The sequence below is a fragment of the Chiloscyllium plagiosum genome, unplaced genomic scaffold, assembly GCF_037043375.1.
Source record: "Chiloscyllium plagiosum isolate Xiang-an unplaced genomic scaffold, Cpla_swu_hap1 HiC_scaffold_12, whole genome shotgun sequence".
Taxonomy (NCBI): domain Eukaryota; kingdom Metazoa; phylum Chordata; class Chondrichthyes; order Orectolobiformes; family Hemiscylliidae; genus Chiloscyllium; species Chiloscyllium plagiosum.
The window spans coordinates 3,344,373-3,364,896 of record NW_028270150.1 but is presented as its reverse complement, the minus strand read 5'-3'; the positions used below and the strand labels follow the sequence as shown (position 1 = coordinate 3,364,896).

The window sequence follows — 20,524 nt, the reverse complement described above, 5'->3', positions numbered from 1 at the left end:
ACCCCTCGGGAGGGGAAACCCTATCCAGAACATCCCGAGCAGGGTGGTGGGTGATATCACTTCCAGTTCTGTTTCTGAGAGGTTGTTAAATGGGGTCCAAATCGATATGTTTGTTAATGGAATTCCGGTGCAGATGTTGTTTATATGTTTGTGGATTTCTTCTAATCTGTTGCATTTCATGATGCCAAAGGTTTCCTCCATGTCGCGGACCCAAAGTTTGGGCTGGATGGTGGGAAGGGCTGTTCGTTCTAACCTCTGCATAACTGCTTCCGCTAAGATTCCTGATATTGGTGATCCCATAGGCATCGCACTGATTTGTTTGTTGATCTTGTCATTGAAGGTGAAGTGGGTTGTGAGGCACAGGTCTACTTGTTTGAGGATGCTGACTTGCTAATCAAGTTGGTGCTGTCAGGTGTTTGTGTCCTTGTTTCATCCAGCAGTGAGGCCAGTGTTTCTTTGGCCAGGGTGATGTTTATTGATGTGAATAGGGCTGTCACATCGAAGGAAACCATGACCTGATCATCCTCTATCTTGGTGTCTTTGATGTTAAGGCAACTCTGGGTGGAGTGGATGGAGTGGCTTGAGTCTTCTACTCGGTGTTTCTGGGTGCGTTGAAATTCCTTGGCTAGTCTGTATGTCGGAATGCCGGGAAGTGAGACTGTGGATCTGAGGGAGGCCCCTAGTTTATGTACCTTTGGTAATCCATAGAAACAGGGTGTGTTGGATCCTTCAGATTTAATTCTTTGGAGGTCTATCTTGTTAATGACACCTGTCTTGTGGAGTTTCCTCAGTCATGCTGTCAAATGGTTTTCTCGCTGTGGAGTCAGGTCCACCGCCACCTGTTGGTAGGTGTCCAGATCTGCGAATAGTGTGTTTGCTTTTGCAATGTATTGTGTTCTGTTCAGGATGATGGTCATGTGCCCTTTGCCTCCCCCAGTAGAATTACAATATTTCTGTCTTTTCAAAGTCCTTCCAGGGCTTTCCTTTCCTGTGTGTTGAGGATGTTCCCTTCTTTCTTTCTGCTTAGTGCTGGTGCGACAGTCTGTCTGATCGCCTGCTGGGTTTCTTACACAAGTCCATTGTTTTTCAGGGTTAATTGCAGTGCTGGTAGAAAGTCTGTGTCCCTGTGGTTGAAGAACATCCCTCATACCAGGACAGCGTTTTCCATGTCTGTGAGTAGTTGGTCTAACAGGTTCTTTTCCCAAGCATCTGAATTGTCTGTGTTATTGCTGTGTGTGAGTTCTGTTTGTGGGTGTGGGGATGAATGCTCCTGTAGTTGAGAATTTGGTCTGTGTGTGTCGCTTTCCTGTAGATGCCAGTCTGCAGCTCTCCATTGGACTAACATAAAGAAAAGACGAGCTCTACAAGAAAAACTGGACAAGCTCACACACACACATTGATTTGGACCCCATTTACCAACCTCTCAGAGAAAGAACCGAAACGGATAGCACCCACCACCAAAACAGACCAAGAAACACAAGTAGAAAGCGGGACAGAACACCAGTGCTTCACTTAGGGCTCAGTGATGATGTTCCCTAGCATGGTGACGAAACGTCTGAGAACAAACCTGCCAGCTCAGCGAGCAAACTTACAACCTGAAAAATGAAATTCTCAAAAGAAGTTGAGAAATATTCAAATTAAATTCCTGGGGCCAGTGATGATGTGGTTAAGCTACTGCTGTGCTCACTACTTGTGGGAGATTTCAGTTCATCTTCCCACCATGGACTCTCGGGTGCACAGGGGACCTTAGAAGGGATTCAAGCAATCCTTGACTCACTCACGTACTTTGGACAGAGGCTGTTTACTCATTCCAGTTGGTATTAGTGAGACAGTGTGGAGTTTCTGATTGGCTGATTGGTTCGCTTGCTATTATCTAGGAGATAAGCTGTACAAAGTTCATTTTATTTGTGGGAGTAATGGAAACATCACATTTCCAGAATCCAATCTCCTGATGACTTCTGGGTCCCTGTTTGTGATCATCAACATGTTGCAGATATTTCACTTGCCCTGGGATTCAGTTTGAGCTGCTGTTTTGCAGCAGAATATCCATGACACCAGTAGACACCAGCGTCATCAACTGAGCTCGGAATTCCGGGTCAGAAACCTCCAACATTCTGTGAAAGAAAATTACACACACTGACGATTTTATCAACTCTGGCATTGTCTCTATTTCTCTCGCTCGCTCGCTCTCTCTCTCTCTGTGTCTCCTCTGTGTGTTTGTTTCTGTCTATGTCTCTCTGTGTGTGTCTCTCTCTCTCTGTGTCTCTGTCTGTCTGTGTTTTTCTCTCTCTCTCTCACACACACAAACTCTCTCTCACTCACTCAGTGGCACGTGTACTCCCTTGTGGTTAAATGTTAAACTTCTATCTCTGAATTTTTCCTTTTGTGTTTCTCCTCCACTTCTATACTTACCTGGAACTCTGTTTACTTTTCTGTTTGTATAACTCTGTTACCTTCCATGTTTTAACATAGCCTGCAGGAGCAGCCAACAGGTCAGTGGTACCACAGCAGGGAGGGTCAAAGTGCAGGTGATCAGTAGCAATAGGGAACTGTGGGATACAGCGAGGTGTTTCTGTCGATTCAAAAGAGACTCCAGGATGGTGTGTTGTCTCCCTGGGTGACAGGATGGTGTGTTGTCTCCCTGGGTGACAGGATGGTGTGTTGTCTCCCTGGTGACAGGATGGTGTGATGTCTCCCTGGTGACAGGATGGTGTGTTGTCTCCCTGGTGACAGGATGGTGTGATGTCTCCCTGGGTGACAGGATGGTGTGTTGTCTCCCTGGGTGACAGGATGGTGTGATGTCTCCCTGGTGACAGGATGGTGTGTTGTCTCCCTGGGTGACAGGATGGTGTGTTGTCTCCCTGGTGACAGGATGGTGTGTTGTCTCCCTTGGTGACAGGATGGTGTGTTGTCTCCCTGGGTGACAGGATGGTGTGATGTCTCCCTGGTGACAGGATGGTGTGTTGTCTCCCTGGGTGACAGGATGGTGTGTTGTCTCCCTGGTGACAGGATGGTGTGTTGTCTCCCTGGGTGACAGGATGGTGTGATGTCTCCCTGGTGACAGGATGGTGTGTTGTCTCCCTGGTGACAGGATGGTGTGTTGTCTCCCTGGGTGACAGGATGGTGTGTTGTCTCCCTGGTGACAGGATGGTGCGATGTCTCCCTGGTGACAGGATGAAGGATGGCTCTGAGCTGGCACAGGATATTCTGAAGGGGGAGGATGAGCAGTGAGAGGTTGTGATACACATTGGTACCAACATCAACAGGAGGAGTGTCTACATGGACTTTAGCAAGACCTTAGACAAGGTCCCTCATGGCAGGCTAATAGAAAAGGGAAACTCACATGGGATCTGCAATGAGCTGGTAATATGGATACAGACATAGAGAAGGTGTAACCCCTATCTGTTCTCTTTCTCTTCCCTCAGTATCCAAGGCCACAAACACGTTTTCCAAGTGCAGCAATGTGCAGACTGGGTGACCGCTTTGCAGAATGTCTATGTTGTGCTGGCAAAAAAGACACTGAGCCTGCCACTTCAACACCCCACCCTGTTCCCTGGCCAGCAGCTCTGTCTCAGACTTGCTGCAGTGCTCCAGTGAAACTCAGCACAAACTGGAAGAACAACACCTCATTTTCCACTTGGGGACCCTGCAGCCTCCTGGACTCAATAACAGGTTCAATAATTTCACAGCCTGAACACCAGCTCCATGTCCTTACCCTGAAGCCCAGCCCCAGGCCCTGTCATCACAGCCAACCCACTCTCACTTCCTCAGTGACCCATTAGCAGCTTTTTGTTCTCCTTGACTCACTATCCCTCCATCCCTCCGTTTGTCTAACTGTCATTCTCTCTCTCTCGCTCTCTGGGCTCCATCCTGACTGAATTTTAAGACCTTTACTCCCCCCAGCCTTTGCTCACTATGATCAGTTCTGAGGAGTGGTCACTGGGCCTGAAATGATAACTCTGCTTTCTCTCCACAGATGCTGCCAGCCCTGCTGAGTTCCTCTGGCAATTTCTAATTTAGTTTCTGGTGAGTTTTTGTGAAAGTTGAGCTACAAATAAAGGAACCAGCTGGTCCCAATGTTGTGTCAGCCCAATTCTCTGCCATTCGATGAGGACCAGATTCTGTATCCATTCAGCAACTCGGAACAACTCAGTCTCACCTCAACAAGCAAGCAGCGAGATCCCAAATCACTGCCCAATCACAAACACCACGACAGAATCAATACCCACCCGCATGCACTTTGTGTCTTTCACTGTCTCACACCTGCACACACACACCATGGGTGCTGGGGAAAAAATAAGCACGACCGCACTTAGGTGGTAGTGTGGGGGTTAATATTTAAAAAAGAAGAAAGAAAAAAATATATATATAACCAGGAGAGGCATATTGTTCTCTAAAAAAAAAACCCACCCGCAGCAGACGCTGAACGGAAGGTCATATTCTCCAAAGGACTGCATCAAGAAAGGAGTGCTGCAACATGATTCCATTTGTGATAATGAACCTGTCCCCCAGTGAGGGTCAGTGTGTGTGAGGGACTATACCCCAGTGAGGGTCAGTGTGTGTGTGGGACTGTCCCCCAGTGAGGGTCAGTGTGTGTGTGGGACTGTCCCCCAGTGAGAGTCAGTGTGTGTGTGTGTGGGACTGTCCCCCAGTGAGGGTCAGTGTGTGTGTGGGACTGTCCCCCAGTGAGGGTCAGTGTGTGTGGGACTGTCCCCCAGTGAGAGTCAGTGTGTGTGTGGGACTGTCCCCCAGTGAGGGTCAGTGTGTGTGAGGGACTATACCCCAGTGAGAGTCAGTGTGTGTGAGGGACTGTCCCCCAGTGAGGGTCAGTGTGTGTGTGGGACTGTCCCCCAGTGAGTGTCAGTGTGTGTGAGGGACTATACCCCAGTGAGAGTCAGTGTGTGTGAGGGACTGTACCCCAGTGAGGGTCAGTGTGTGTGTGGGACTGTCCCCCAGTGAGAGTCAGTGTGTGTGAGGGACTATACCCCAGTGAGAGTCAGTGTGTGTGAGGGACTATACCCCAGTGAGAGTCAGTGTGTGTGAGGGACTGTACCCCAGTGAGGGTCAGTGTGTGTGTGGGACTGTCCCCCAGTGAGAGTCAGTGTGTGTGAGGGACTATACCCCAGTGAGAGTCAGTGTGTGTGAGGGACTGTACCCCAGTGAGAGTCAGTGTGTGTGTGGGACTGTACCCCAGTGAGGGTCAGTGTGTGTGTGTGGGACTGTCCCCCAGTGAGAGTCAGTGTGTGTGTGGGACTGTCCCCCAGTGAGAGTCAGTGTGTGTGTGGGACTGTCCCCCAGTGAGAGTCAGTGCGTGTGTGGGACTGTCCCCCAGTGAGAGTCAGTGCGTGTGTGGGACTGTCCCCCAGTGAGAGTCAGTGTGTGTGTGGGACTGTCCCCCAGTGAGGGTCAGTGTGTGTGTGGGACTGTCCCCCAGTAAGGGTCAGTGTGTATGGGACTGTCCCCCAGTGAGGGTCAGTGTGTGTATATGTCAGACTGTATCCCAGTGAGGGTCAGTGTTTGTGTGGAACTGTACCCCAGTGAGGGTCAGTGTGTGTGTGGGACAGTACCCCAATGAGGGTAATTGCATGTGTGGGACTGCTCCCCAGTGAGAGTCAGTGTGTGTGTAGGACTGTCCCCCAGTGAAGGTTATGTGTGGGGGACTGTACCCCAGTGAGGGTCAGTGTGTGTATGTGTGTGTGGGACTGTCCCCCAGTGAGGGTCAGTGTGTGTGTGTGGGACAGTACCCCAATGAGGGTCATTGCCTGTGTGGGACTGCTCCCCAGTGAGAGTCAATGTGTGTGTGGGACAGTACCCCAATGAGGGTAATTGCATGTGTGGGACTGCTCCCCAGTGAGAGTCAGTGTGTGTGTAGGACTGTCCCCCAGTGAAGGTTATGTGTGGGGGACTGTACCCCAGTGAGGGTCAGTGTGTGTATGTGTGTGTGGGACTGTCCCCCAGTGAGGGTCAGTGTGTGTGTGTGGGACAGTACCCCAATGAGGGTCATTGCCTGTGTGGGACTGCTCCCCAGTGAGAGTCAGTGTGTGTGTGGGATTGTCCCCAGTGAGGGTTATGTGTGTGGGACTGTCCCCCAGTGAGGGTCTGCGTGTATGTGTTTGTAGAACTGTCCCCCAGTGAGGGTCAGTGTGTGTGTGGGACTGTCCCCCAGTGAGAGCCAGTGTGTGTGTGGGACTGTCCCCCAGTGAGAGCCAGTGTGTGTGTGGGACTGTCCCCCAGTGAAGGTCAGTGTGTGTGGGACTGTCCCCCAGTGAGGGTCAGTGTGTATGGGACTGTACCCCAGTGAGAGCCAGTGTGTGTGTGTGGGACTGTCCCCCAGTGAGGGTCAGTGTGTGTGGGATAGTACCCCAGTGAGTGCCAGTGTGTGTACAAGTGGGACTGTATCCCTGTGAGAGTCAGTGTGTGTGGGACTGTACCCCAGTGAGGGTCAGTGTTTGTGTGGGAATGTACCCCAGTGATGGTCAGTGTGTGTGTGGGACTGTCCCTCCGTGAGAGTCAGTGAGTGTGGGACTGTAACCCAGTGAGGGTCAGTGTGTGTGTATGTATGTGTGTGTGTGTACCCTAGTGAGAGTCAGTGTGTGTGTGGGGCTGTACCCCAGAGAGGGTCAGTGTGTGTGTGTGTCTGTGTGTGTGTGTATGTAGGACTGTCCCCCAGTGAGGGTCTGTGTGTGTGTGTAGAACTGTCCCCCAGTGAGGGTCAGTGTGTGTGGGACTGTACATCAGTGAGGGTCAGTGTGTGTATATGTGGGACTGTATCCCAGTGAAAGTCAGTGTGTGTGTGGACTGTACCCAGTGAGGGTCAGTGTGTGTGGGACTGTCCCCCAGTGAGGGTCAGTGTGTGTGGGACTGTCCCCCAGTGAGGGTCAGTGTGTGTGGGGGCCTTATCCCAGTGAGAGCCAGTGTGTGTATGTGTGGGACTGTACCCCAGTGAGGGTCAGTGTATGTGTGGACTGTACCCCAGTGAGAGTCAGTGTGTGTGGGACTGTCCCCCAGTGAGGGTCAGTGTGTGTGTGGGACTGTTACCCAGTGAGGATCAGTGTGTGTGGGACTGTCCCTCAGTGAGGGTCAGTGTGTGTGGGGGCTTGTATCCCAGTGAGGGTCAGTGTGTGTGGGACTGTCCCCCAGTGAGGGTCAGTGTGTGTGGGACTGTCCCCCAGTGAGGGTCAGTGTGTGTGTGGGACTGTTACCCAGTGTGGGTCAGTGTGTGTGGGGGCTTGTATCCCAGTGAGGGTCAGTGTGTGTATGTGAGGGACTATACCCCAGTGAGGGTCAGTGTGTGTATGCGTGGGACTATACCCCAGTGAGGGTCAGTGTATGTAAGACTGTCCCCCAGTGAGGGTCAGTGTGTGTGTGGGACTGTCCCAAAGTGAGGGTCAGTGTGTGTGTGGGACTGTCCCCCAGTGAGGGTTATGTGTGGGGGACTGTACCCCAGTGAGGGTCAGTGTGTGTATAGGACTGTCCCCCAGTGAGGGTCAGTGTTTGTGTGGAACTGTACCCCAGTGAGGGTCAGTGTGTGTGTGGGACTGTCCCCCAGTGAGGGTCAGTGTGTGTGTGTGACTGTCCCCCAGTGAGGGTTATGTGTGGGGGACTGTACCCCAGTGAGGGTCAGTGTGTGTATGTGTGTGTAGAACTGTCCCCCAGTGAGGGTCAGTGTGTATAGGACTGTCCCCCAGTGAGGGTCAGTGTGTGTATAGGACTGTCCCCCAGTGAGGGTCAGTGTGTATGGGACTGTATCCCAGTGAGGGTCAGTGTTTGTGTGGAACTGTACCCCAGTGAGGGTCAGTGTGTGTGTGGGACTGTCCACCAGTGAGGGTCAGTGTGTGTGTGGGACAGTACCCCAATGAGGGTAATTGCATGTGTGGGACTGCTCCCCAGTGAGAGTCAGTGTGTGTGTAGGACTGTCCCCCAGTGAAGGTTATGTGTGGGGGACTGTACCCCAGTGAGGGTCAGTGTGTGTATGTGTGTGTAGAACTGTCCCCCAGTGAGGGTCAGTGTGCGTGGGACTGTACCCCAGTGAGTGTCAGTGTGTGTGTGGGACCGTCCCCCAGTGAGGGTCAGTGTGTGTGTGTGGGACAGTACCCCAATGAGGGTCATTGCCTGTGTGGGACTGCTCCCCAGTGAGAGTCAGTGTGTGTGTGGGATTGTCCCCAGTGAGGGTTATGTGTGGGGGACTGTACCCCAGTGAGGGTCAGTGTGTGTGGGACTGTCCCCCAGTGAGAGCCAGTGTGTGTATATGTGGGACTGTATCCCAGTGAGAGTCAGTGTGTGTGGGATTGTACCCCAGTGAGGGTCAGTGTGTGTGTGGGACTGTCCCCCAGTGAAGGTCAGTGTGTGTGGGACTGTCCCCCAGTGAGGGTCAGTGTGTATGGGACTGTACCCCAGTGAGAGCCAGAGTGTGTGTGTGGGACTGTCCCCCAGTGAGGGTCAGTGTGTGTGGGATAGTACCCCAGTGAGTGCCAGTGTGTGTACAAGTGGGACTGTATCCCAGTGAGAGTCAGTGTGTGTGGGACTGTACCCCAGTGAGGGTCAGTGTTTGTGTGGGAATGTACCCCAGTGATGGTCAGTGTGTGTGTGGGACTGTCCCTCCGTGAGAGTCAGTGAGTGTGGGACTGTAACCCAGTGAGGGTCAGTGTGTGTGTATGTATGTGTGTGTGTGTACCCTAGTGAGAGTCAGTGTGTGTGTGGTACTGTATCCCAGTGAGAGTCAGTGTGTGTGTGGGTGGGTGTGTACCCCAGTGAGAGTCTGTGTGTGTGTGGGGCTGTACCCCAGAGAGGGTCAGTGTGTGTGTGTGTCTGTGTGTGTGTGTATGTAGGACTGTCCCCCAGTGAGGGTCTGTGTGTGTGTGTAGAACTGTCTCCCAGTGAGGGTCAGTGTGTGTGGGACTGTACATCAGTGAGGGTCAGTGTGTGTATATGTGGGACTGTATCCCAGTGAAAGTCAGTGTGTGTGTGGACTGTACCCAGTGAGGGTCAGTGTGTGTGGGACTGTCCCCCAGTGAGGGTCAGTGTGTGTGGGACTGTCCCTCAGTGAGGGTCAGTGTGTGTGGGGGCCTTATCCCAGTGAGAGCCAGTGTGTGTATGTGTGGGACTGTACCCCAGTGAGGGTCAGTGTATGTGTGGACTGTACCCCAGTGAGAGTCAGTGTGTGTGGGACTGTCCCCCAGTGAGGGTCAGTGTGTGTGTGGGACTGTTACCCAGTGAGGATCTGTGTGTGTGGGACTGTCCCTCAGTGAGGGTCAGTGTGTGTGGGGGCTTGTATCCCAGTGAGGGTCAGTGTGTGTGGGACTGTCCACCAGTGAGGGTCAGTGTGTGTGGGACTGTCCCCCAGTGAGGGTCAGTGTGTGTGTGGGACTGTTACCCAGTGTGGGTCAGTGTGTGTGGGGGCTTGTATCCCAGTGAGGGTCAGTGTGTGTATGTGTGGGACTATACCCCAGTGAGGGTCAGTGTATGTAAGACTGTCCCCCAGTGAGGGTCAGTTGTGTGTGGGACTGTACCCCAGTGAGTGTCAGCGTGTGTGTATACCTGTACCCCAGTGAGGGTCAGTGTGGCTGTGTACCGAAGGAGGGGATGATGTTTTGACGTTTTGAGGAGGAGAAGTTGACGTGATTACCTCTGTGCTTGAATTGGATTGTTGCTCATATCTGTCAGTTTGTCCTGGAACTGTGGGTTGTTGATTATTGAGCTTATTTCAGGATTCTGTGAAATTGCATTCAACTTCCCCTCATTGTCAGGACTGAGACCGAGCAAATTAATGAAATCCTGTTTTGATCTGTTGCCGTGAGTCTGAAGATGTTGTTCTGAAAATTGAAGAAATGACAGTATGAGGTGAATTTCTGGTGTGGGGTAGTATTCAGTCTCCGCCACAGTGAGGAACCCTCTATCCTGCTGCAAGCTGCCATCTGATAAAGAAGGAACAGTCCAGCACAGGAACAGGCCTTTCGGCCCTCCGAGCCCGTGCCATCACATTTTAAATCTGTCTTCACTTATAGGATCCCTATCCCTCTATTCCCTTTCTATCCAAGGATTTGTCCAGGTATTTCTTGAATGCTGCTGCTGTATCTGTTTCTACCACCTCCTGTGGCAGCACATCCCAGGCACTCACCATCCTTTGTGTGAAAACCTACCTGACACATCTCTTTTAAGTTGCACAGCACTACACCTTGAATCTGTGTCTCCTGGTGTCACCCTCCACCGTGGGAAAAAGCCTCATCATTTCCACTCTATCCATGCTATTCTCAATCTTACATCAGGTCACCCCTGACCCCCTGTGTTCCAGTGAAAATAAACCCAGTCTATCCAACCTTTCTTCATAGCTAAAATCCCACATACCAGGCAACATCCTGGTAAAACCTTTCTGTACCCTCTCCAAAGCATCTAAATCCTTCTGGTAATGTGGTGACCAGAACTGTATGCAATATTCCAAAGTGGGCATAGTGAGGCCTGCAGATGCTGAAAAGTCAGAGTTGGTGAAGTATGCAGGTGGAAAAAGCACAGCAGGTCAGGCAGCATCAGAGGAGCAGGAGAGTTGACGTTTCAGGCCGGGATCCTTCATGAAGTTCTGATGAAATGTTGACTCTCCTGCTCCTTGGATGTTGCTTGACCTGCTGTGCTTTTTCCAGCTCCACACTTTATCAACTCATATTCCAAATGTGGCCGAATTAAACTCATTTACAACAGCGGGGTATTCAGCCCCTCATGTCTATACTGAGCCCTCTTCCCCACACAGACCATTCCAGTCAGCCCCATTCCCTTACCCAATCCCTGCTGATCTATTTTCTGAAGATCAATCCAATGTCTATTTTAAATGAGGCACCAGTCTCCACTTTCAGACCCCACTCCTTTCCTGTTCCTAACCTCAGCTCATACTACCTCAGTAGACACGCCCTTATCAAACGTCCTTTCTGCCACTGTAATACTGTCCCACTCTTTGAGCACCTTCCCTATTCTTACTGCAACATCTAAATCCCAGAAACTGCAACAACTATTCCTGTCCCTGCTCTATCCATGTCTCTGAAATGGCCACTACATTGAAATCCTAGGCACCAGCCCATGCTACAAGTTCACCCACCTCTTTCCGGATGCTCCTGGTGTTGAACTAGACACACTTCAAACCACCTTCCTGGTTGCCGGTGCAGTCCTGTGACCTTGAAACCTCATTTCTGATGTCACTACTCTCAATACAATTCGGATTCCCACCCCCCTGCTGAGTTAATTTAAACCCTCCTGAAGAGCATTAGGAAATTCAACACGATTTCCACCCCCCCTCCCCCCCCCCCCCCCCCCCCCTAGGATATTGGTGCCCCTCTAGTTCAGGTATAGACCATCCTGGTTGTAGAGGTCCCATCTCCCCCAGAATGAGCCCCAATTATCCAGGTATCTAAATCCCTCTCTCTTACACCATTCCTGCAGCCACGTGTTCAACTGCTCTCTCTCCCTATTCCTCGCCTCACGAGCACGTGGCACAGGCAACAAACCAGAGATAACAACTCTGTCTGAGCTCTAAGCTTCCACCCGAGCTCCCTGAATTTCTGCTTTACATCCCCGTCCCTCTCCCTACCTATGTCATTGGTGCCTATGTGGACCACGACCTGGGGCTGCTCCTCCTCTCCCTTAAGGATCCCGAAAACACAATCTGAGAGATCAGAGACCCTGGCACCTAGAAGGCAATACAGCAACAGCGAGTCTCTCTCGTCCCCACAGAACCTCCTATCTGCCCCCCTAACTATGGAGTCCCCAATGACTACTGCTCTACTCCTCTTCCCCACTTCCCTTCTGAGCAAAAGGGACAGACTCTGTGCCAGAGACCTGTACCCCATGGCTTACCCCAGGTAAGTCCTCCCCCGCCCAATAGTATTCAAAACTATGTACTTGTTATTGAGGGGAATGGCCACAGGGGATCTCTGCACTGGAAATTGCTGGAAAAGCTCAGCGGTCTGACAGTATCTGTGAAGAGAAGTCAGAGTTAACGTTTCAGGTCCAGTGACCCATCCTCAGAACTCCTTCGGGTCATGAAACGTTAACTCTGATTTCTCTTCACAGAAGCTGCTAGACCTGCTGAGCTTTTCCAGCAATTTCTGTTTTTGTTTCTGATTTACAGCAGCTGTCATTCTTTTGGATTTTATTAATCCAGAGATTATTCTGGGGACTTGGGTTCAAATCCCACTACTGTGGCAGTTGGTCAAATTTGAATTCTGTACAAATCTGGAATTAAGAGTCTAATGATGACCATGAATCGGTTATCAATTGTTGGAAAAACCCAACTGGTTCATTAATGTCCTTTAGAGAAGGAAACTACCATCCTTACAGCAATGAGGTTGTTTCTTAATCTCCCTCTGGGCTGGCCTAGTCAGTGACAACCACAATCCCATCAATTAATAAAAAACCCTGCCATTTGCCTCTTTACTGCCTGTTGCTCCTGTGTACTTACTTGTAGTGACTTACAGTTCCCCATGGTAGGCTGATGGAGAAGGTGAAGTCACATGGGGTCCAGGATGTTCTAGCTAGATGGATAGAGAACTGGCTGGCAGCAGGAGACAGAGAGTAGTACTGGAAAGGAGTTTCAAAAACTGGAGCCCTGTGACTAGTGGCATCCCACAGGGATCCGTGCTGGGACCACTGTTGTTTGTGATAAACATAAATGACCAGGAGGCAGGTGTCGGTGGTCTGATTAGCAAGTTTGTAGATGACACTAACATTGGTGGAGTAGCAGATAGTGAAAGGGTGTGTCAGAGAATACAGCAGAATATAGATAGATTGGAGAGTTGGACAGAGAAATGGCAGATGGAGTTCAATCCGGACAAATGTGAGGTGATGCATGTTGGAAGATCCAATTCAAGAGCGAACTATACAGTAAATGGAAAAGCCCTGGAGAAAATTAATGTACAGGGAGATCTGGGCGTTCAGGTCCATTGTACCCTGAAGGTGGCAACGAAGGTCAATAGAGTGGTCAGGACGGCATACGGCATGCTTTCCTTCATCGGATGGGGAATTGAGCACAAGAGTTGGCAGGTCATTTACAGTTGTATAAGACTTTGGTTCGGCCCCATTTGTAATACTGCGTACAGTTCTGGTCGCCACATTATCAAAAGGACATGGATGCTTTGGAGAGGCTGCAGAGGAGGTTCACCAGGATGTTGCCTGGTATGGAGGGTGCGAGCTATGAGGAGAGGTTGAGTAGATTAGGATTATTTTCATCAGAAAGATGGAGGTTGAAGGGGAAACCTGATTGAGGCCTACAGGATCATTAAAGGTGTAGACAGGATGGATAGCAAAAAGCTTTTTCCCAGAGCGGAAGATTCAATTACTAGGGGTCATGAGTTCAAAGTGAGAGGGGAAAAGTTTAAGGGAGATACACGTGGAAAGTTCTTCACACAGAGGGTGGTGAGGGCCTGGAATGCGTTATCAGCAGAGGTGATGGGGCGGGCACAATAGCATCATTTAAGGTGTATCTGGACAGATACATGAATGAGCAGGGAGCAGAGGGGTACAGACTCTTAGAAAATAGGCAGCAGATTTAGACAGAGCATCTGGATCGGTGCAGGCTTGGAGGGCCGAAGGGCCTGTTTCATCATCCTTTCTTAGATTAGATTACTTACAGTGTGGAAACAGGCCCTTCGGCCCAACAAGTCCACACCGACCCGCCGAAGCACACCCACCCAGACCCATTCCCCTACATTACAGGCAATTTAGCATGGCCAATTCACCTAACCTGCACATTTTTAGACTGTGGGAGGAAACCAGAGCATCCGGAGGAAACCCATGCAGACACTGGGAGAATGTGCAAACTCCACACAGTCAGTCGCCTGAGGCGGGAACTGAACCCGGGTCTCTGGCGCTGTGAGGCAACAGTGCTAACCACTGTGCCACCGACTATTACAGCCATTGGGAAAGTGTGAGGTCATGCACCTTGGTAGGAAGAGTAGAGGCATAGACTATTCTCTAAATGGGGAGAAAATTCAGAAGTCTGAGTGCAAAGAGACTTGGGGGTTCTAGTCCAGGATTCTCTCAAGGTAAACTTGCAGGTTGAGTCAGTGTTTACGAAGGCAAATGTAATGATGGCATTTATTTTGAGAGGACTTGAATATAAAAGCAGGGATGTCCTTCTGAGGCTCTTTCAGGCTCTGGTCAGACCACATTTGGAGTATTGTGCGCAGTGTTGGGCCCCATATCTCAGGAAGGATGTACTGGCCCTGGAGCAAGTCCAGAGGAGGTTCACGAGAATGGTCCCAGGAACAAAAAGCTTAATATATGAGGAATGTTTGAGGATCCTGGGTGTATACTCAATGAAGGATGAAGGGGGATCTAACTGAATGGGCTGGACAGAGTGGATGTTGGGCAGATGTTTCCATCGGTAGGAGAGACGAGGACCCGAGGGCACAGCCTTAGAGTAAAGGGAAAACCCTTTAGAACGGAGATAAGGAGAAACTTCTTCAGCCAGAGAGTGGGGAATCGATGGAATTCACTCCCACAGAAGGCTGTGGAGGCCTGGTCATTGAGTGTGTTTAAGACGGAGAGAGATAGGTTCCTGAGTGTAAAGGGGATCAAGGGTTATGGGGAGAAAGTGGGAGATTGAGGTTGAGAAGCTTGTCAGCCATCATTGAATGGTGCAACAGACTCGATGGGCTGAATGGCCTAATTTCTGCTCCGAGGTCTTATGGTCATATGGTCTTATTCCAACAATAAACTGCCTTCGTGATTTTGCAAACAAATTGGTAACCTCACAGTAATCCGCAATATACTGCATCTGCCAGTGCAATCACCCTCTCCCTCAGCCTGTCCGAATCACACTGAAGCATCTCTGCACCCTCCTGACAGCTCACCCTCCCACCCAGCTTTGTGTCATCAGCAAACATGGCAATGTCACATCTAGTGTAATGGCATGGTGGCTCAGTGGTTAGCACTGCTGTCACAGCACCAGGGACCTGGGTTTGATTCCAGCCTCGGGTGACAGTCTGTGGAGTTTGAACATTCTCCCCGTGTCTGCGAGGGTTTCCTCCGGGTGCTCCAGTTTCCTCCCACAATCTAAAGATGTGCAGGTTAGGGTGGATCGGCCGTGCTAAATTGCCGATAGTGTTTAGATGCATTGGTCAGATAGGTTTGGGTGGGTTACTCTTCGGAGGGTCAGTGTGAACTTGTTGGGCCAAAGGGCCTGTTTCCACATTGTAAGGAATCTAATCTAAATCATTAACATGTATTGTGAAGAGCTGGGATCCCAGCACTGATTCCCGTGGATATCTCCACTAGTTACTGCCTGCCATTCGGGAAATGATCCCATTTATTCCTGACTTTCGCTGCAGACTGAGGGAGAAGGACTGACACATCTGCACAGAGAGAGAGAGAGAGAGAGCACCATCAATACTCACCCATGATATCCAGCATATCTTTGATGAAGATCAGCTCCTCATCACTTTCTTCAAAGTGCTGCATAAACCCCTCTGGGTCATCATGAAACCATTTCATGATGTGAATCAGGTGGGGGTCCCTTATCTGCCGATGTAGGCGTGGATGTCTGTTGATGGCAGCCTCCACATCTGGATGTTTCCAATCTAAAGGAAAGATCAGACGCCGTTAACATCAACAATTCCCCAAACATTCCTGAATGAGGAATGAAAGAGATGCTGATTTCCTGGACTCATTTACAAGAAGATGTCCTCAGCCAATGAACAGAGTGATAGATGACAAGGCCTGACACTGATAATGTTAAGATTAGAGTGGTGCTTGAATAATGTTAACTTTGCATCTGTATTCTTTAGCTGTCCTTTCCCAAGAGCAAGAAACTTATCAGGCACCGGGGTTAGTGCTTTAACTGAGACAACGCTAAAGCAGCTGCTTTCCCTCCTGCCCCGGCCCCTTGGCCTCCCAACCCCCCCGGCACCCCCAGCCCATATAACCAAGGATCTGCCCTGATTGGGCTGCTAGGTTACCCAACGGCCCCAAGGAGTGTTCCTCTGTCTCAGGGTTCTTCCTCTGTTCTTTTATTTTTTATTTCTATTCACTTACAGGATGGGGCTGGGTCCAACATTTATAGCTCCTTGAGAAGGTGGCGGTGAGCTGCGTTCTTGAACTGCTGCAGTCCATGTGCTATAGGGAGACCCACAATGCCCTTAGGGAGGGAATTCTGGGATTTTGACCCAGTGACAGTAAAGGAATGGCAATATATTTCCAAGTCAGGCTGGTGAGTGGCTTTTAAGGGGTGGTGTTCCCATGTACCTGCAATCTTGTCTTTCTAGATGGACGTGATCATGGTTTGTAGCATGAGGATCTCTGGTGAGTTTCTGCAGGGCATCTTGTAGATTGTACACCCTGCTGCTACTGAGCATTGGTGGTGTAGGGAAGGGATCTTTGTGGATGTGCTGCCAATCAAGTGAGCTGTTTTATCCTGGATGGTGTCAAGCTTCTTGAATGTTGTTGGAGCTGCCCCCATCCAGATAAGCGGGGAGTATTCCATCACCCTCCTGATGTGTGCCTTGCAGATGGGAATCAAATTTGATGTTACTTGGGGATTGAAATGGAGTAAATAAAGTAAATTTCAGAACCCATCCCCTCATTTTGAAAAAGGGAATGGATTTTAAAGGTCAGGGAATGAGGGAGAAGACTGGACAGAAAAACATTCAAAGAGATTTGTCAGGAGTTAGAACAAATTATCTGGTACATGGGTCAATAAGTGGACATTTAGAAGTGATAGAGAAGAGGTGAAACACTCATTGACACAGGGCAGAACTGAGAAATAAGAAAGGGATGATCACCTTATTGGGATTGTATTATAGACCCCCCTAATAGTCAGAGGGAAATTGAAAAACAAATTTGTAAGGAGATCTCAGTTATCTTTAAGAATAATAGGGTGGTTATGGTAGGGGATTTTAACTTTCCAAACATAGATTGGGCCTGCCATAGTGTTAAGGGTTTAGATGGAGAGGAATTTGTTAAGTGTGTACAAGACAATTTTCTGATTCAGTATGTGGATCTACCTACTAGAGAAGGTGCAAAACTTGATCTACTCTTGGAAAATAAGGCAGGGAAGGGGACTGAGGTGTCAGTGGGGGAGCACCTTGGGGCCAGCGACCATCATTCTATTAGTTTTAAAATAGTGATGGAAAAGGATAGACCAGATCTAAAAGTTGAATTTCTAAATTGGAGGAGGGCCACTTTTGATGGCATTAGGCAAGAACTTAAAGCTGATTGGGGGCAGATGTTCACAGGTAAAGAGATGGCTGTAAAATGGGAAGCCTTCAGAAATGAGATAACGAGAGTCCAGAGAAAGTATATTCCTGTCAGGGTGAAAGGGAAGGCTGGTAGGTATAGGGAATGCTGGATGACTAAAGAAATTGAGGGTTTGCTTAAGAAAAAGGAGGCATATGTCAGGTATAGACAGGATAGATCGAGTGAATCCTTAGAAGAGTATAAAGGAAGTAGGAGTATACTTAAGAGGGAAATCAGGAGGGCAAAAAGGGGACATGAGATAGCTTTGGCAAATAGGGTTAAGGAAAATCCAAAAAGTTTTTATACATACATTAAAGACAAAAGGGTAATTAGGGAGAGAATAGGGCCCCTCAAAGATCAGCAAGGCAGCCTTTGTGTGGAGCCACAGGAGATGGGGGAGATACTAAACAGGTATATTGAATCAGGATTTACTGTGGAGAAGGACATGGAAGATATAGACTGGAGGGGAATAGAAGGTGACATCTTGCAAAATGTCCATATTACAGAGAAGGAAGTGCTGGATGTCTTGAAATACATAAAAGTGGATGAATCCCAGGATCTGATCAGGTGTACCCTAGACCTCTGTAGGAAGCTAGAGAAGTGATTGCTGGGCCTCTTGCTGAGATAGTCACAGGTGAGGTGCCAGAGGACTGGACGTTGGCTAACATGGTGCCACTGTTTAAGAAGGGTGGTAAGGACAAGCCAGGGAACTATGGACCAGTGAGCCTGACGTTGGTGGTGGGCAAGTTGTTGGAGGGAATCCTGAGGGACAGGATGTCAATGTATTTGGAAAGGCCAGGACTGATTAGGGATAGTCAACATGGCTTTGTGCGTGGGAAATCATGTCTCACAAACTTGATTGAGTATTTCGAAGAAATAACAAAGAGCATTGATGAGGGCAGAATGGTAGACGTGATCTGTATGGACTTCAGTAAGGTTCCCCATGGGAGACTGGTTAGCAAGGTGAGATCTCCTGGAATACAGGGAGAGCTAGTCATTTGGATACAGAACTGGCTCAAAGGTAGAAGACAGAGGGTGGTGGTGGAGGGTTGTTTTTCAGACTGGAGGCCTGTGACCAGTGGAGTATCACAAGGATCGGTGCTGGGTCATTTATATAAATGATTTGGATGCGAGCATAAGAGGTACAGTTAGTAAGTTTGCAGATGACACCAAAATTGAAGGTGTAGTGGACAGCGAAGAGGTTTACTTCAGATTACAACAGGATCTTGATCAGATGAGCCAATGGGTTGAGAAGTGGCAGATGGAGTTTAATTTAGATAAATGCGAGGTGCTGCATTTTGGGAAAGCAAATCTTACCAGGACTTATACACTTAATGGTAAGGTCCTCGGGAGTGTTGCTGAACAAATAGACCTTGGAGTGCAGGCTCATAGCTCCTTGAAAGTGGAGTCACAGATAGATAGGATAGTGAAGAAGGTGTTTGGTATGCTTTCTTTTATTGGTCAGAGTATTGAGTACAGGAGTTGGGAAGTCATGTTGCGGCTGTACAAGACATTGGTTAAGCCACATTTGGAATATTGCTTGCAATTCTGGTCTCCTTCCTATCAGAAGGATGTTGTGAAACTTGAAAGGGTTCAGAAAAGATTTACAAGGATGTTGCCAGGGTTGGAAGATTTGAACTATAGGGAGAGGCTGAACAGGCTGGGGCTGTTTTCCCTGGAGCATCGGAGGTTGGAGAGGGTGACCTTATAGAGGTTTATAAAATCATGACGGACATGGATAGGGTAAATAGACAAAGTCTTTTCCCTGGGGTTGGGGAGTCCAGAACTAGAGGGCATAGGTTTAGGGTGAGAGGGGAAAGATATAAAAGAGACCTAAGGGGCAATGTTTTCACGCAGAGGGTGGTACATGTATGGAATGAGCTGCCAGAGGAAGTGGTGGAGGCTGGTACAACTGCAACATTTAAGAGGCATTTGGATGGGTATATGAATAGGAAGGGTTTGAAGGGATATGGGCCAGGTGCTGTCAGGTGGGACTAGATTGGGTTGGGATATCTGGTCTGCATGGACGGGTTGGACCGAAGGGTCTGTTTCCATGCTGTACATCTCTATGACTCTAAGTGACAAAGTATTGGACTCCATAAATAATTTAAGATTAAAACATAACAAAGGAGTATGGGGTTGAAAATACTGTCACATACCCATTGCCATCATCTGTTGCAGATCCTCCCTCAGGTTATGCTTCCCTTTGAACAGATTCTTGCATTTCTGTTTGACTCTGTTCCTGTTTTCCTCTTTGTCCTGATTTGAAATTCCACCCTCAGCTGCCATCATCTTTAGCTGCTGCTTCTCTCTCAGCTGTACCCCTGCCCCCCTAGGAGGGCTCTGCAGGGACTGGTTGTATTGTGTCCTTGCCAATGCCTTGTTTCTCAGCTCAGGGTAGACCACACGTGTACCTGTAGACAGACTTGTATTCCTCTCCAGAAGGAATCCCTTCTTCAGGCCCCCGATGTTTCCATGTGTGATCTGTTGCTGCGGTTTCTGCTCTGAGCTCCTGATTAGGAAGCCCCTCTGCAAACCACCAAAAGCATGTGGACTCTCTTCCCCTTCGATATTCCCTCGTCGAGGGTCCAGTTTTGTCATTCCACACACTCTATTTGCCTGAGGGAAGCAGAGGATGATGTTTGAAATGCAAACTATATCAATTTAATACAGTGTGACGTTTAATCATCTTTTTCTCCCAAGCCTGGATTTCCTAGTGACTAGGCTGTTCCTCAGTGTAAGACAGGAGAAAGTGAGGTCTGCAGATGCTGGAGATCAAAGTTGAAACTTTATTGCTGAAACAGCACAGCAGGTCAGGCAGCATCCAGGGAACAAGAGATTCGACGTTTCGGGCACAGGCCCTTCTTCAGGAATGAGCAGAGAGTGTTCAGCAGGAGAAGATAAAAGGTAGGGAGGAGGGACTTGGAGGAGGGGCGTTGGAAATGTGATAGGTGGAAAGAGGTCAAGGTGAGGGTGATAGGTCGGAGTAGGATGGAGGCGGAGAGGTCAAGAAGAAGACTGCAGGTCAGGAAGGCGGTGCCGGGCTGGAGGGATCCTCGGAACCTCGGAACGCGCAGCCCTCCACTCCCTCCGTTCCAACCCCAACCTCACCATCAAACCAGCTGACAAGGGAGGCGCAGTAGTAGTTTGGCGCACTGACCTTTACACCGCTGAGGCCAAACGCCAGCTCGCAGATACCTCCTCCTACTGCCCCCTTGACCATGACCCCACCCCCCACCACCAAACCATCATCTCCCAGACCATCCATAACCTCATCACCTCAGGGGACCTCCCATCCACCGCCTCCAAC

General features: G+C 49.5%; 1 protein-coding gene across 1 annotated transcript; it reads right to left on the bottom strand.

Moving 5' to 3' along the window:
* Window positions 1-1,888: 1,888 nt before the first annotated feature.
* Window positions 1,889-19,815, bottom strand: LOC148148481 (uncharacterized). Its single transcript, XM_087993186.1, has 4 exons — window positions 19,374-19,815; window positions 15,378-15,560; window positions 9,626-9,812; window positions 1,889-2,114 (listed from the first exon to the last, which is right to left on the bottom strand). Exons 1-4 carry the CDS (start codon window positions 19,813-19,815, stop codon window positions 2,015-2,017), a joined length of 912 nt encoding a protein of 303 aa, XP_087849312.1. The 3' UTR covers window positions 1,889-2,014.
* Window positions 19,816-20,524: the final 709 nt, after the last annotated feature.

What these genes read in the sequence shown, in the direction of transcription:
- LOC148148481 (XM_087993186.1), bottom strand. Translation starts at nt 19,815, where the DNA reads ATGACAAAACTGGACCCTCGACGAGGGAATATCGAAGGGGAAGAGAGT. An exon ending in AGATATGCTGGATATCATGG is followed by an intron (nt 9,813 to 15,377) that starts GTGAGTATTGAT and finishes TTCAATTTTCAG; the next exon opens with AACAACATCTTCAGACTCAC. An exon ending in AATCCAATTCAAGCACAGAG is followed by an intron (nt 2,115 to 9,625) that starts GTAATCACGTCA and finishes TTTCTTTCACAG; the next exon opens with AATGTTGGAGGTTTCTGACC.